This window comes from Aedes albopictus, chromosome 2 (genome assembly GCF_035046485.1).
Source record: "Aedes albopictus strain Foshan chromosome 2, AalbF5, whole genome shotgun sequence".
Lineage (NCBI taxonomy): Eukaryota > Metazoa > Arthropoda > Insecta > Diptera > Culicidae > Aedes > Aedes albopictus.
This window is the reverse complement of record NC_085137.1, coordinates 448,977,989-448,993,575: the sequence shown is the minus strand read 5'-3', so window position 1 is coordinate 448,993,575 and position 15,587 is coordinate 448,977,989. Positions and strand designations below refer to the sequence as shown.

The window sequence follows — 15,587 nt, the reverse complement described above, 5'->3', positions numbered from 1 at the left end:
ATGAATTCGGTTCATCGGTGGATAAGTCCATTCTCCCGAATCTCCTCACGTTTCCGTTCATTTTCATCAACAGCGATGTAAACAAAAGCACCATTTTGAGAGAATCTTCTCACTCCTCCTGGGGTTTACAGTTTCTAGCGCAACAACAACGCCTCTTTTTATCACTCGCCTTCAAAGCCATCCTCTCACCATCAGCAGAAACCGGCCAAACATCGAAAAGCCAACGCGTCGCGGTCCTCTTCGCGATTCTTTTCCTTGTTGCTTCTCTGAAATTGGTCGCCGTGCACTTTCTTATCAAAATTTCCAAACGCGCTTATCACCGCCACCTTCTGTCGCCGCGCCCGTTTAGGTGCTCTATAGCTGTTTCATTTGCTTGGTGCTTAGATTTTCCCAGTCCGATTACAGTGAAGCGTTCGGTTTGGTGGATTTTTTTGTATGCGTGGCTAATTCAATTTCCTCCTCGTCATCAACGCTGGAATTGACAGAAAAATGCTGCCCTACCGGATGTTGTTAGTGACCGTTTGTGCTTTGTTTGCTTTGATTCAACAGACGGTAGCAAATGACGAGGGATCCTGCCACTCGTTTGCCGGAGGTCATGTATACCCCCAGGAGGACGTCCGCTCTGCGGATCATAAGCTCCAGTGGACCAAGGCGGTAATCTCGCGGCCGGCGCCGAACTTCGAAGCGACCGCCGTGGTGGACGGGGCCTTCAAGAAGGTTAAACTGTCCGACTACCGGGGCAAGTATGTGGTGTTCTTCTTCTACCCGTTGGACTTTACCTTCGTGTGCCCCACGGAAATTCTGGCCTTCTCGGACCGGGCAAAGGAATTTAGGAAGCTGAACGCCGAGGTGATTGCGGCCAGCATCGACTCGCACTTCACGCATCTGGCGTGGATTAACACACCGCGGAAGGAGGGCGGACTGGGCAAGATCAACATTCCACTGGTGAGCGACATTACGCACAGCATCGCCAAGGACTACGGAGTGTACCTGGATGACCTGGGCCATACGCTGAGGTGAGTATCTCGGGTTAAGCATACTAGGGGAGTTAGTGCACTGATTTCTAGAGGGTAGTTTGCTTAGAGGGTTCGAAAAGTCGATACAAGAGGAAGCTCTGTCTGGTCTGCCTGTGACTGTGGAAGTGGTCACAGATGCTGAGAAGCAGGCTTTGTCCCAGTGGGGACATCACGCCAAGAAGAACTAAAATAAGGAATTCTTTTTTGCAGAGGTCTCTTCATCATCGATGATCGCGGTATTTTGCGGCAGATTACCATGAATGACTTACCGGTTGGCCGTTCGGTCGACGAAACCCTACGATTGGTACAAGCCTTCCAGTATACCGACAAGCACGGAGAGGTGTGTCCGGCAGGATGGAAACCTGGTCAGGATACGGTAAGTATCGTTGCCGCAGGGCACTTGAATTTGTCATTTTCATGTAATATATCTTCTATGTTTTTTTTATAGATTGTGCCAAATCCAGAGGAAAAGATGAAGTACTTCGAGAAGAACCATAAATACTAGGTTAGAGTACCTTTTATCTTAAACATAAGAAAATTTACACTCTTTCTAAAGCGCATTATCATTAAGATCAATAAACAGCGGCGCGGAGTACAATTTAAGTTTAGTACATAAATAGTAAATTAAAAATTTGTTATCCGAAAATTTCTTTTTGTGTGTGGTGATAGTGGTTCCTACTATATTAAGTTGATATGATGGGAAATATGCTTTAATGTTTGATTTATCTGTTTTTTTTTTTCATGAATCATTTTAATGCGACACTTATCTAAAGTGTCGCATTAAAATGATTCATGAAAAAAAAAAACAGATAAATCAAACATTAAAGCATATTTCCCATCATATCAACTTAATATAGTAGGAACCACTATCACCAGTATAGACTACATCAGTCTGGCCCGGCCACCCCTGAGGAGTAGTAGTAGAAGAAGAAGAAGTACCACTATCATTATCCTGTTTAATGTATTTTTTTAAACTAAAGCAATAACCTTCTGTCAGTCGCGCTGTTGGCTTCTACCGCCAGTACCACGCTAACGCTGAATACAAAGAGCGCGATTGAAAAAAAATCAGGTTTAAAAAATGCTATACAAAAAGCCCTGCCTGTTTACATAAAATTTATCTATTAATTTGAAAACAAAAAATAAACATGTGGATAATACTAGTCATGCCTACATGTGTACAAAATTGTATGAAAAATTGATAAAAATTGACTGAGTTTCAGCAAAAACTAGACCCGACCCGTTCAAAAAAGAAACGGGTGTATTAATGAATATTTAAATACAAGAATATTTACAAACTTTGCGCAAAATCTTCTTTTTATGTATTTAACGTATTTTATGAAGGCCACTTTCATGTGAAGCGAAACGCCACTTGAATGCTGTCAGTTTGGATGTTGTTTTTCCAGGCAGTCCAGAGAACTTCTCGCCAAAGCCGGTTCAAGTTTAACATTGTACGAAATTTGTGTAAAATCCTAAAGAATCTTGGTGCAATTTAGTGGAAATCAGTTACAAAGTGAGCTCGCGCGGTTATCGGAAGTGATCAAAATCCTCTCCACACCATGCCAACGATCATTGCAGTGGATGTTTCACTGTCGATGACGCGGCCAGTTCCGGTGGCGGCTTCCGGAGCTGGGCCCAGTGCCGAGGATGGGCTGACCTATCACCACATGGCCGTACAGGGAGTCAATACCATTTTGGATTATCTGGCAAAACATTCGCGGTTGGAATTTGTATCACTGGTGAGTGAAAATCCAATTTTTTAATAGAAAATATTCGTAAGAAATACTGACAGCATTTAGGTTTGTTTTGATTTTTGGGTCGCTTTTCGTAGGCTGTCAGATTTGCAACCTTCAGCAGTGTTGGCAGCTAAATATATTTCACTACAGAATCCTGCTCATTTTCAGAACAACTTGAAAAAAGCGCCTCATGAACTCAGTGCGAACTAAGAACCAAGGTTTTTATATAATGGAAGGTTAAGCAGGTCGTTTAGTTTGTGGGGAAAAGCAGAGGAAGCCAAATTTCAAAGGAATTTGCTGAGGGGGGGTGTTTGTTTTCAGAATTTCTCACGGTGAAAAAATAATGGCCGCTCAGCCAGTTTTGACATCTAAGACTACCTTAGAATATGTAAATACCTTGCTAAGAACCTCGATAATCTTTCGAAAAGAGTCATGACTCACTCACTCTGTTTCGCGAATCAATTCTTTGAGTCGATTCGCGAGTGAGTTATCCATCTCTACTAAATAATGATAAAACTAACAACCGGAGTGAGAGTGCACATATTTTCCCCCAAGTTTCACAACTACATCTGCAGAAGAGACACGCATACATTTGAACGTGATTAAATAGTTAAAATAACCGATTGTTGCGGCCACTAGGTCATTTGTATGCCAGGAACTGCTGTGTAGCAATGTAATTGATGTTCCCTCGATGTACACTGAACGAAAACCCCCGCCATAAATTGAATGATTTTTGCCTCATCCGAGCCCCATGCCTATTTTCAGACAAGATTCGGATGATTTTTATTCTACTCAGTCTCCTTCAAAATCAAAACATTTTGAATGATGACCGCCCAGGAAAAGGATGATTTTCATTACATTTTTGAAACCCAATAAATGAATGATTTTCATTCCATTCCCTATATGATTTATTATGGGATCTATTTTAAGTAAAAAAAATATTTAAAATTAAGCCAAAAACCTAATAAATGCGCCTGTTACAGAGAAATTTACATATATATACAGGGTGTTAGGTTCATGAGTGCAAACTTTTTAAAGGGTGATAGAGGACCATAAATGGTGAAAAAAATTGTTCTACGCATATGGTCAAATCTCAACCGTTACGTAGTTATTGAAGTTCCCATGTTTTTGACTCTTATTGCCTTAACTGGCTATAACTTCAAAATGGCCAAAGTTATTGCAGTTTTTTTACTCTTATTCGAAAGATTATTGAATTTTCTATCAAATGGCATCTTTGAATCGATTGGTTTAGTTAAATAACTATGTTTTCTAGAGCTAAATAGCTAAAAATAGTGTGTTTTTATTTGTTTATGTCAATTATCTTTGAAACATGCGTAATAAATTAAAATTCTTTCTTTGGCAAAGTTGTGGCCCCTATTCCACTCTATAATTCGTTCTTTGACGCCAAACTTCTAACTCTTATCGTTTCCTTGCTATTTTGATTTAAATGTGCGGCACAGTCCGCAAAAAAGTGCTCACCATGACGATTGCAAATTTATGATCTGAAATGCGACGTTTAAATCGAAATTGCAATAAAACGATAAGAGATAGAAGTTTGATGTCAAAGAACGAATTGTAGAGTAGAATAGGGGCCACTACTTTGCCAAAGAAAGAATTTCAAATTATTACGCATTTTTCAAAGATAATTGGCAAAAACAAATTAAAACACACAACTTTTAGGCTATTTTCTCTAGAAAATTTAGTTATTTAACTAAACCAATCGGTTCAAAGATGCCATTTGATAGAAAATTCAATAATCTTTCGAATAAGGATAAAAAAAACTGCGATAAGTTTGACCATTTTAAAGTTATAGCCAGTTATGGCAATAAGAGTCAAAAACATTGGGAGTTCAATAACTACGTAACGGTTGAGATTTGACCATATGCGTAGAACAATTTTTTTCACCATTTATGGTCCTCTATCACTCTTTAAAAAGTTTGCACTCAGGAACCTAACACCCTGTATTTATATATACTTCAATGAGGCTTACAAAAGTTTATTTGTCACTATATAAATAAAAAGTAAATGTTTGTATGTCTCAGCTTGAAAACAATCAAGGGATTCACATAACTCTCTGTTCCATTTATTTAGATCTCCGGCTCTTTCTTCTAAAATAATCAGGAAACTCGAAATTCCATTTGCTTGTGAAATTTTGTATGGCGCTACAAACAAGAATCCTGTAAATAATTATCGACTATAGTTATAGCCAGTTATGGCAATAAGAGTCAAAAACATGGGAACTTCAATAACTACGTAACGGTTGAGATTTGACCATATGCGTAGAACAATTTTTTCACCATTTATGGTCCTCTATCACTCTTTAAAAAGTTTGCACTCAGGAACCTAACACCCTGTATTTATATATACTTCAATGAGGCTTACAAAAGTTTATTTGTCACTATATAAATAAAAAGTAAATGTTTGTATGTCTCAGCTTGAAAACAATCAAGGGATTCACATAACTCTCTGTTCCATTTATTTAGATCTCCGGCTCTTTCTTCTAAAATAATCAGGAAACTCGAAATTCCATTTGCTTGTGAAATTTTGTATGGCGCTACAAACAAGAATCCTGTAAATAATTATCGACTGTATGGTTGTTGCAATAATAAAAATATATCCATAATAAGTCATCCTTACCTTTCGTGATGTGTGAACGACAAAATTATCGATATTGCTTTTGATTTTTTTACAAAATAATCTCCCGGCAAACAAACTCCAACTCAGCCATCTTAATATTTTGAACCAATGACGGATGTTGATCTGATATTGAATGATTTTCGTCATGAGGCATAGAGGAAAATGTATTCAGATGGTTTTATGATGATTATCAATCACAACAAACCCTAAGCAAAAAATCATTTACAAATTGTGCCAGTTCTAATTTTATAACAGGATGATTTTCGTTCACTAGGACGAAGGAAAACATTCTGCTGTGTTATTCAAAATTCGGATTCTGCGGATTTGTGCCATGTTGAATGAAGAATCATTCTCCGCACGGCGGGGGTTTTCGTTCAGTGTAGGTTGCCTGGAAATAGTTGATTTGGGCTAAATGCCCAAAGTTTTTGAGTTTTTCTGAAAGGGGTCCACTATAGGCGCAGAGTCCACTACTAGCACACAACCCCTAAATCAGTCTAGGTTTCGTAGTTCACCGTTTTAGAAAAGCGCCGCCTGCGCAATTTTGGTTTGCGTTTGATCGTCAATGAATTAACTACATCGGCTGTTTTCCTACTCTCCGCATCGACCAATATGGCGCTAGCTTCTATGCGCGAAAAATCGCTAAAAGTAAATCGCAAAAATATTGTATGGCGAATACCATCTAAAGGCAAATTCTTCAAAGTGGAACACATTATTCGAAAAAATATTTGGTAGAGGTTGTGCACAATGGTGACCACTATTAAGCCTACCAAATATTTTTTCGGGAAAAGCTTTGTATTTCAAGTAATTCAAGTTTAGATGCATTTCGCCATACAAAATTAAATTGATTTACTCCTGCTGATCAACTGTGGCTGCGCGCAAAGCGGGTTGTCCATTGGTCTAGTGTCGTTCCCCTAAAGCCGACTAATATTCGGTGGATTCTGCAATGCATTGTCTTCCGTCGTTTTGGCAACACGGTTATACTTTGTTTACCGCAGCAAGCTGTCAAAACATTGCTGTTTTTTACGGATTTTTGACCGCGGTTCCCGCACACGCGCGCGCGCTTTTGACAGATTCCCCTCGCGTTTTTCGTTCCGAGCCCGCGATTCTGACAGGCAGCTGATTCAGATTTTTTCGCTCTCGCGTTGGCAGCACGCCAAGATCGTCGTCCAAAATTTCGCAAGAAAAGCTGCTGCAACACAAATTTCGCGGATTTTCCGTTACGGTGTGATCTTTTTCCGGTGATAGTGCGTCCCGTGGTGTCCAGATTGAGTGGTGTCGGTGAGGCACCGGCTAACGTAAAACCCGATCCATTCGTGGAGTACCAGATTCGGTCGGAGCCCCCCCGATGTTGACACGTGTTTGAGGTTAGAATTCTCTTTCTTCTCTGGCTGTGGGAAGAGAACATCAAAAATCGTGCCAAAAGCAAAAGTGGTAGCAACAGGAGGCCCAAAGTTACAGCGTAAAAGGAGCGTTCGGGTGTTGTTACATAAATAGGGAGCCGAAGAAGCGCAGGAAATGGCAACCGGGGAGAGGATACTGACGGTCGCTCTGCGTACCAACTACGACATACGCCGACAGGAGGTAGCCGACGAAAAGTGGGAATGCTTGCTGTATCTGCACGACACCAAGCCGATCGATCCGGAATGTCCACCGACAAAGGCCGAATTGGAAGCTGCCGGGCTGTTGCCGGCCCAGCAGGACCGCCAGAAGTCGCCGGAGGAGGAAACGAAGCAGCAGGATCCGGAGGTGCTGTTCGACAAACTGTTCGAGCTCGATATCGACTATCTGAAGAGCCTGGATCCGAAGGATTGGAAGAATCAGGATCACTACGCTGTGCTTGGGCTGAAGAAGATGAGGTGAGTAGTTGGATTTTGATTTGTGTTTTGGAAAGGTCAAGGCGATGGCGAGATTTATTCAGAATCATTCTTTGTGGGCGTAAGGGAGGCTCGAGATTAGTTTCATCACATTCTGGAAGAATATTGCCAGCCCCTCCTACGCAAGTTGGCGAGAAGTTTGTATTTACAAAGAATTGTTAACTTTCAGATTCGAGGCTACAGAGGACGACATCAAGCGCGCCTACCGTAAGATTGTTCTCAAGCACCATCCGGATAAGCGAAAAGCTCTGGGCCAGGAGGTGAAGCAAGACGAGGATTACTTCCACTGCATTACGATGGCCTACGAGACGCTGGGGACGCTGAAGAATCGACGCGCCTTCGATTCCGTCGATCCGGAATTTGACGATGCGCTGCCATCGCAGAACGAGGTCAAGAAGGACTTCTACAAAGCGTTGAGGAATGTCTTCAAGCGCAATTCTCGGTGGAGTGAATCGAGAAAGCCGGTTCCGCAGCTCGGTGACGAGAATACGGAACGGTCCAAGGTAGAGGAGTTCTATGACTTTTGGTACAACTTTTCGAGCTGGAGAGAATTCAGCTACTTGGACGAGGAAGACAAGGAAAAGGGACAGGACCGTGACGAGCGCCGTTGGATCGAGAAGCAGAACAAGGCTATCAGATTGCAACGAAAGAAGGAAGAATCTGCGAGAATAAGGTCCTTGGTTGATTTGGCTTATAACAACGATCCCCGTGTGGTCAAATTCAAGAAGGAAGACAAGGACCGCAAGTTGGCGGCGAAGCGTGCAAAGCAGGACGCTTATCAGGCACAGAAGGCAGAGGAGGATCGGCTGGCTAAGGAGGCGGCTCTAGCAAAACAGAAGGCAGCAGAGGCAGAACAAAAACGCATCGAGAACATTCAAATCGAGAAGGAGAAGATGAAACGTGCCTTAAAGAAGGAACGAAAGACCCTTCGGGATGCTGCCAAAGCCAATGACTACTACACGAAAGACGACAAGGAACGCCTGAAGCATTTGGAAGGCGTAGAGAAACTATGTGAATCTTTGAAACTGCTTGAGCTGCAAGAATTCAACAAGGAACTCAGTTCCGGAGGCCGAAATACCTTCGTCAAGGCTCTGGACGAGTTGGAAGCCAAGCTAGAAGAGGAACGACGTGCTCAATCATCTCAGAGTCAATCTATCCCTAACAATGCCGGCCTCAAAGTGGTGAATCGCAAAGCCCTGTGGAGTCACGACAATGTCCAATTGCTCATCAAAGCGGTGAATTTGTTCCCAGCTGGAACCATCTCCCGTTGGGATGTCATCGCCAACTATCTCAACCAGCACGGAACCAACTTGGGCGACATGAAGTTCTACGCCAAGGACATCCTGAACAAAGCCAAGGAACTGCAAAGCGGCGACTTTTCCAAGAGCGATCTTAAAACGGTTGTCAACCAGCAAGCGTACGAGTCGTTTGAAAAGGGCAGGAAGGACTTGAAAAAGGTGGACAAACCTGACATCAGCCACAAGGATGACGACGAAGCCACACCGGCCAAAGTGAACGGAACTGCCGCGGAAGTAAAAATGAACGGCGTACATGAACCGTCAGAGGAAAAGGAAAACATCAGCAAGCCACAGAAAGCCGCCAAAAAAGAGTCACAACAGCCACAGAAGGTGAAGGAACCTCAGGCAGCGGCAGCACCGACGACGCATGCACCAGCGCAGACTCCAGCTCCGGCGGCAGCCCCCACTAAAGACGCCAAGAAGGACAAAAAGGAGAACAAAGTGTGGAGCAAGGAGGAACAAGCTCTGCTGGAGCAGGCCATGAAGACTTACTCGACGTCGACGCCGGATCGGTGGGACCGGATAGCGGAGTGCATTCCGAACCGAACGAAGAAGGACTGCCTGCGGCGAGTGAAGGAACTGGTCGACTTGGTCAACGCCAAGAAGGAAGCCCAGCAGGTCACCGGCAAGTGAGATCGGTCGGTCGGTTGAACGGAAGCAACGCGAGAGCTACTATCTGTTTAGTGCCGCCCCCCGCCCCATTTGTCCTTCATTCTTTGCGGTAGAAACATACAAATATGTGACATCTCTGCTACCTACTATTATCTTACGTTTTTTAGGTCTTGTAAATAATGTCTCTTAACACATGGAAAATTATTAAAACAAGTGATAGGATAAACACTACAATTTTCTGGATGTTCATTATTTTACACGTATGAATGATGACATGATGGCCTTCAGGGCTGGATCTGTTGATGTCTTCTATGTATATAAAGCATTAGGGTATGGGCAGAGTGGACGCGTCACGCGTCGCGACGCGGATTTCCCATTCGATTTGACAGCTCATTATTGATCAGTGGCGTTTCCCTAACCTTAAATCTACCTGTGCACCAAGTATAAATTCTTGAATTTTTTGAACAAATTTGCTTGTAATAATTAGCAAATGACAAGAATAGCTACTTTTACTCATTTCTATTTTGATTTTGATCATAAATTCCCTGAAATTTCAAGTTTTAGGGTCAGTGCACAGGTAAAAAGTGAGGTTACGCGACGCCACTGTTATTGATTGTTATTTCTTTGCGTACACATTTTTGCGTCGCACCGCGTTACGCGTCCACTCTGGCTGGCACCTTAAGGACAAACGTCTTGAAATACCGCTTTAACAGAGCATCAGAACAGACGCACAAATCTCAAGAAACAAGCTGCAAACAACAATGCTTTTTATTATTCTGTTCTTGGAATAAGCTTAAAATAAGAAGATCAGGTGCACTGGTTTTGTTTACGAAGAGATTTGCGCTCGAAATCGCGGGGCCAAAGCCGGCCATTCTGGGATTCTAACAAGTCTGTCCTTAAAACACGAAACATATGGGCAAAAATCACTCGCGATTGCGGCGGGAATGAACCAAGGCTTCATGTTAGGTCCAACGCGATGTACAGGGCTGTTACAGGTGGCGCGGATTTTGCGTTTTTCGCGGTTTTTGCGTTTCGCGCGGATTTGGCGCGTTTTTGCTAATTTCGGTGCGGTTTTTGCGGAAATGGTTTTCAAATGCACTTACATTAAATATGTAGACAGGAAGCTCATCACAATCAGAATAAATAAAGAACATTTCCAAATTGGAGTTATGAATTTTGTGATTGAGTAAAAATAATGTTAATAGTCGCTAGCTTGGAGTGCTAGATAAGTTGCACTGCACTAAACGCTCAATTTTTGAAAACAGAGAAGTTCCTCTTCTGAATTTTGTAGTTAACCTCTTGAAGTCATTTATGTCTTAACCCGGCTAAATTTTCGGATAGAATATTTTGGACGGAACATATTTAGTAATGTCTGAGGTACGAAAAACACTGAATCATGGCAAGATTTCTGCAAAAATTCCTATGGTATTTCCCTTTCAAACTTCCAAATTTTTACGACATAACCTCTACTTTTAATCACCAATTGAATTAGAAGAATCTCGTATAGAAAATCATTGGTTTTGTAGTTGTAGACTGTGTTGCTTGTAGATCTTTTGTCGAATCGGTTTTTGTTAAAAACTCTGGTAGAATTATCCTAAAAATAAACTTTTGTTGTCATGGTAAAATTGATTTCCAATCGGAGTATTCGTTGAGAGGGGAGTAACAAACACAGTTAATAAAGGGTTTCTTTGTAGAATTGTGGAGGATTTTTTTACATGAAACATGAAGTTTTTGGAATCCTGTGCAGGACATTCTTGCTGAAATCTTTACTGAATTTCCAAGAGTGTGGTATGGGCAGAAACTCTTATCTTAAATTGTTAATAAATTAATACTTCTCTACATAGAGATAAACTAGCCGCCGGCTGAAAATCTCTTTAATAAAGAAAAAAAAACTTCTCTACATAGGGTAGCGAACCACCTGGGCAGCGGCCGGTATTTTGGGCACCCTTCGCTATAACTCAGTCAATTCCAAAACAATTGACTTGAAATTTTGTATGCGGCTAGATACTATACGTATCTCATCGCGTTCCAAACATTGTGTCAATTGGTTCAGAATTGGCTGAGTTATAGCAGAAAAGTGCCCAAAATAGGACCCCTGCCGAGATGGTTCCACTTCCCTACCTTTTGCTCAAAGGTGAGAACATTTGCCTCACATTTTTTATGAAATGATTCCTTTTTAATAAATATCACCCTTAGATTTTATTCCTATTGGAATTTGTGATTTATTTAATCAATGAATTACGCTCAATTTAAAGTGACCAGATATATTTTGCTCTGATGCGGGACACAGTTTTACTACATCAGGATGTTGACAACCTGGAAAGTCAGGGAATTTATTTCTGGGCTTGAAAAATCAGAGAAAGTCAGGGAATTTCACGGGGAATTTAGTTTAAGGTCAGGGAACTTTTTCACGACACTCAGGGAACAAAGTATTAGATCTCAACAAGGAAATTATGGAATTTGGAAAAATAGCTTGAGATTTTTTTTTTCTAAATGTCTGAATTTTTTTCATGAAAAATGTCTGCCAAAACATTAAAGAGATAGCTGGAGAAAATTCGGGAAAGTGTTTTTGACAAATCTACGGGAATTTTTTAGTTGCATTCAAATGTAAAGTACTGGTGGATTACTGGAGAACATTTTCCAAAACATTTCTTGGAAAGTATTCTGAAACAATTCTCAAATATTTTCATCACAAATATGAAGTGTATCTTTATCAAACTTTATAAGAATAAACGTTTTTAAAAAATATATTTGTTTCCTGGAATTCTTTCCATTTATAACTAAAAAAATCTACCACCGGTGAAGATCCACCATATACTTCTATAGAAATCCTTCGATCATTTCCGAAAACCTCCGGGAAAATCTGACGAGGGGAATCCAGGAGGTAACCTTCTACGAATCAATTAGCCATGTAGTCATGTTTCTCTTAGGAGTTTATTTGACGGGGTCTAACAGTTATTTTTACAAGAAAGCCCTGTGGATTGTTACTGGAAATTCTTTTGAATTTTTTGAAAAAAAAAATGAACGAAAGTTCTGGTGAGACATTTTAAAATTTACTTGCAGAGATTCAAAAATTTTCAGTCAGCTCTCAATTAGTCCATTCCAGTGTGAAGTGCTTATGAAAACCAAATTTTACCTTCATCCTTCTCCCATCAACTCTGCCTTTACTTTATACAATGTCAGATTTAAAATCTCAAAATTCTAAAACAATTTTAAGCCTGGTTAAACTTCGTTTTTGCTATTTACCTTTGCCTAAAGATTGATTTTTAGACGAACAGAAACAGTTCAACATGTTTGTAAAAAACAATATTTTAACCGATTGTTGAAATCCGGGACATTTCCGGGACACTTTGCAATGCGGGACGACTAGCTTGAATCCGGGACTGTCCCGCACAATCCGGGACGTCTGGTCACTTTAGCTCAATTACTCAATTTAGATGGGGCAATTAGATATCACAAATAATCTGAAAATTTTCTTGCAGTTCTCTCGAACGATCATTTGAGACTTACTACAGATTTTATAGCAGAATTTCTACAATAATGTTGGTTATAATTATTTCAAAAAAATCGCCAGGAATTCTCCTTTTTGAAACTGTTTCAGGGAACAGGAAATCCCATTCTCGTTAAATAGTAGTCATCCAGATTAACCAGCAATTAAATAACTATTTATTCAAAACTTTTTATTTCAATTTAAAAAACTTAACTGTTTGCAACATTTCTTGGTTGATTTGGAAGTGGCATGGATTAATAATAGGTAGTTTAAATCGGTTTTAACATTAGAAATTATCTTCATCTGGAGTGCAACAAAAAACATGCTCGTAAAATTGAAAAATTCAGGCTTTTTATGAGCTTGAGTCATCAAAATCATATGTTTTGGTACTGGCGCGGATATGATGACCTCGGCGCGGATTTCAAAATGCTTGGCGCGGATTTTGCGGTTTCCAAATCGACAGTTTTGTAACAGCCCTGGATGTACGATGGAGTAAAAATGGAGTTGTTAAGAAAGATTGTGGATTTTACTGACGATGCCGTTCTAACGATAGCTGACGAGACACTAAGATCAAGAACAACTTCGTAGAACACGAGTTCAACGCAATCTCGTGTTCTCTGAAGTGCGGTGAAGCAGCTAAGGTGATGTAACAACTTTAAAAATTTAAATGCTAATCTCAATAACACAGGCAATAAAGAAGATCAGCAAGATAGCGAAGATCATGTCGAACTTCAGCGGGCCGAGAAGTAGCAAGAGGTGCCTACTGACAAGTATTGCACAGAAATACTCTATAGATTTGGAACCTACTCTGCCCACTCTAAGATGAAATTCTTTTCCTATCCCTCTCCCCCAGATCGTTTACTCCTCGCTGTACGAAGTGATCGTGGATTTCACCCGGGATTACGAATCCATCCGGCAGGCGCTGCACAAGATCGAACACTATGACAAAACCAGCCTCGAAAATGTGCTAGTGGCCGTTAACAACATGTTCAAAACACACTGGGGAAGCCAGAACTACTGCCAGATAATCTTCATTACCGATTGCGGTGTCGGACTGGGTCCTACTTCGCTCAAGAACACAATCATCAATCTGCAGAACTATAAAGCCCAACTCAGTAGCAACAGCAGTGGGGGCACCGGTGCCGGTCCGGTGAAAGTTCCACTGTCCGAGAACCAGTGGATTGGATTTTCCTACCCGAGTAAGCTGACCTTCATGTGTCTAGGTAATCTGGCTGATACGGCGTTCAAGTTCGGTAATTGTTTGAAGGATTTCCATTCAGAGTTTTCATTGATTAAACGTGACTTTATCTATTTTCTAGGTTCAAAACTGTACCAGCAACTGTTGGACGTAAGTGGCCAAAACGGACAAGTATTCATTCCCAAGTTGAAGAATCTCTCGATCGAGGATCCCATCGGAGACGACAACGATGAGTTCAGTAAGCAACTGAACCGCAAGTGCGTGCAGGAACTGTTCGAGAATATGTGCGAACAGAACTACAAACAGTTCGAGGCGACCCTTCGGTGTGGCGGGTATTTCCGGTTGGATGGGGCAATCACTATTTGGCCGGCTCCTTTGGTAAGATCCGTTCGAAAATCATAGCTCTAATATTAAAATCTAAACGGTTCGGTGAACGGTATTGAGACGTTCACTCTTTGAAGATGTGTTTTGGAAGGAAGTGGTCGTAACACAAATTAACGAATTCGCAAATTTCTTTTAGCCCTACACCTCCAAGGACCTCTTCGGAGCTGAAACGACAAAAATCATCTCCCGGAAGTTGGAGCTATGCGGATTCATCAGTCTGTCGGACATTGGATCGCCCATGTCCGTCAGTCGGCACCTGATTCTTCCGCGCAGCGATGGCGACAAACGCCTTTCGACTAAAGACGGTAACCTCAATACGGAGGAAAAGCTGGAAAACGACATCAAAGGTTTCTACGCCAAACCGGATGGCAGCGGCGGAGGGGGCGACAACGACGAGGATGGATCCACCGGAGCGGATTCAACTCGGGAATCGGTATGCGTTCTGCTGCATGGCGCTTTGAAAGTAGAGAATATGGCCGCTCTGGTTCTGTTAAACGACAACTGGTATGGGTTCATCTATTCCTACGCGGACAACAAGAAGAAATCCAACCTGATGTTGAACGTACTTCCACCGGGGAACGACGTGGTTCCATGGCTGGGCGATTTCCGCAATCTGGGCAACTTGGACGATGCTTTCGCCGGCGAGAATCCCAGTTTCCCGATCAAGGCGGAAAAGAGAAGCTACTCGCAGAACATCGTGGTCTGGATACGACAAGCTGGACTACAGTCGGACATACAGAAAGTTCTACGACATGCGAAGAAACTTCCGGAGAAGACGCAGCATTTCTACAAAGAGTTGAATCGCATCCGGCGGGCGGCCCTGTCGCTTGGTTTTGTGGAATTACTCGAAGGTTTGGCACACATATTTGAAAGGGAGGCTGCCGCACTGGGCGGAAGTGCCAGTCCGGATAGTGGAATACAGTTAAAACATGCAGCAAATGAATTGAGGAAACCTTGCAACAGAGATTTGAAAGCGGTCATTCAGGCCATGCCGACCAAGTATAACCAGATAGCTTGAGAATTGCATGGGAAATAAACATGGTTGCGTAAAAGGTATGTTTTATTTCGTGAGAACTCTTTCGTGATAGCAACCCTTTGCTATCCTAGATTTCACGTCCCATGTTAATAGGGAATAGACTGGCTAAAATACGAAAATGTCGAAAACTTCCACGGGGCACCCTCTAGAATCGTGCCTTTGGATGAGAAGAACAATCTGTGAAAGATTCAGCTCAATCGGTTAAAAAATGAGCTGGCGCAAATGAGTTGAAGGTTTGTATGGGATGTTCAGTCCAAATATATGGGAAATTGGATGACCTCTAGTCTCTCATTCAGCACGCGAGTTTAG

At 41.7% G+C, this 15,587-nt stretch overlaps 3 protein-coding genes across 3 annotated transcripts; all 3 read left to right on the top strand.

Annotated features, from left to right (window-relative positions):
• Nucleotides 1–173: 173 nt before the first annotated feature.
• On the top strand, nt 174–1,619 carry LOC109410014 (peroxiredoxin-2). The gene is made up of 3 exons (XM_029870009.2): nt 174–1,016; nt 1,227–1,392; nt 1,465–1,619. The coding sequence occupies exons 1-3, from the start codon at nt 490–492 to the stop codon at nt 1,519–1,521; spliced, it is 750 nt and encodes a 249-aa protein (XP_029725869.1). The 5' UTR covers nt 174–489; the 3' UTR covers nt 1,522–1,619.
• Nucleotides 1,620–2,390: 771 nt separating this feature from the next.
• Nucleotides 2,391–15,305, top strand: LOC109419662 (integrator complex subunit 14). Its single transcript, XM_019693896.3, has 4 exons — nt 2,391–2,752; nt 13,514–13,913; nt 13,980–14,236; nt 14,379–15,305. The coding sequence occupies exons 1-4, from the start codon at nt 2,573–2,575 to the stop codon at nt 15,258–15,260; spliced, it is 1,719 nt and encodes a 572-aa protein (XP_019549441.2). The 5' UTR covers nt 2,391–2,572; the 3' UTR covers nt 15,261–15,305.
• Nucleotides 6,439–9,404, top strand: LOC109419661 (dnaJ homolog subfamily C member 2). The gene is made up of 2 exons (XM_019693895.3): nt 6,439–7,242; nt 7,430–9,404. The coding sequence occupies exons 1-2, from the start codon at nt 6,902–6,904 to the stop codon at nt 9,189–9,191; spliced, it is 2,103 nt and encodes a 700-aa protein (XP_019549440.3). The 5' UTR covers nt 6,439–6,901; the 3' UTR covers nt 9,192–9,404.
• Nucleotides 15,306–15,587: the final 282 nt, after the last annotated feature.

Coding starts and splice junctions, on each gene's coding strand:
- LOC109419662 (XM_019693896.3), top strand. CDS start 2,573: ATGCCAACGATCATTGCAGTGGATGTTTCACTGTCGATGACGCGGCCA. Junction 13,914..13,979: donor TGATACGGCGTTCAAGTTCG/GTAATTGTTTGA, acceptor TCTATTTTCTAG/GTTCAAAACTGTACCAGCAA. Junction 14,237..14,378: donor CTATTTGGCCGGCTCCTTTG/GTAAGATCCGTT, acceptor AATTTCTTTTAG/CCCTACACCTCCAAGGACCT.
- LOC109410014 (XM_029870009.2), top strand. CDS start 490: ATGCTGCCCTACCGGATGTTGTTAGTGACCGTTTGTGCTTTGTTTGCT. Junction 1,017..1,226: donor GACCTGGGCCATACGCTGAG/GTGAGTATCTCG, acceptor TCTTTTTTGCAG/AGGTCTCTTCATCATCGATG. Junction 1,393..1,464: donor GGAAACCTGGTCAGGATACG/GTAAGTATCGTT, acceptor TTTTTTTTATAG/ATTGTGCCAAATCCAGAGGA.
- LOC109419661 (XM_019693895.3), top strand. CDS start 6,902: ATGGCAACCGGGGAGAGGATACTGACGGTCGCTCTGCGTACCAACTAC. Junction 7,243..7,429: donor CTTGGGCTGAAGAAGATGAG/GTGAGTAGTTGG, acceptor GTTAACTTTCAG/ATTCGAGGCTACAGAGGACG.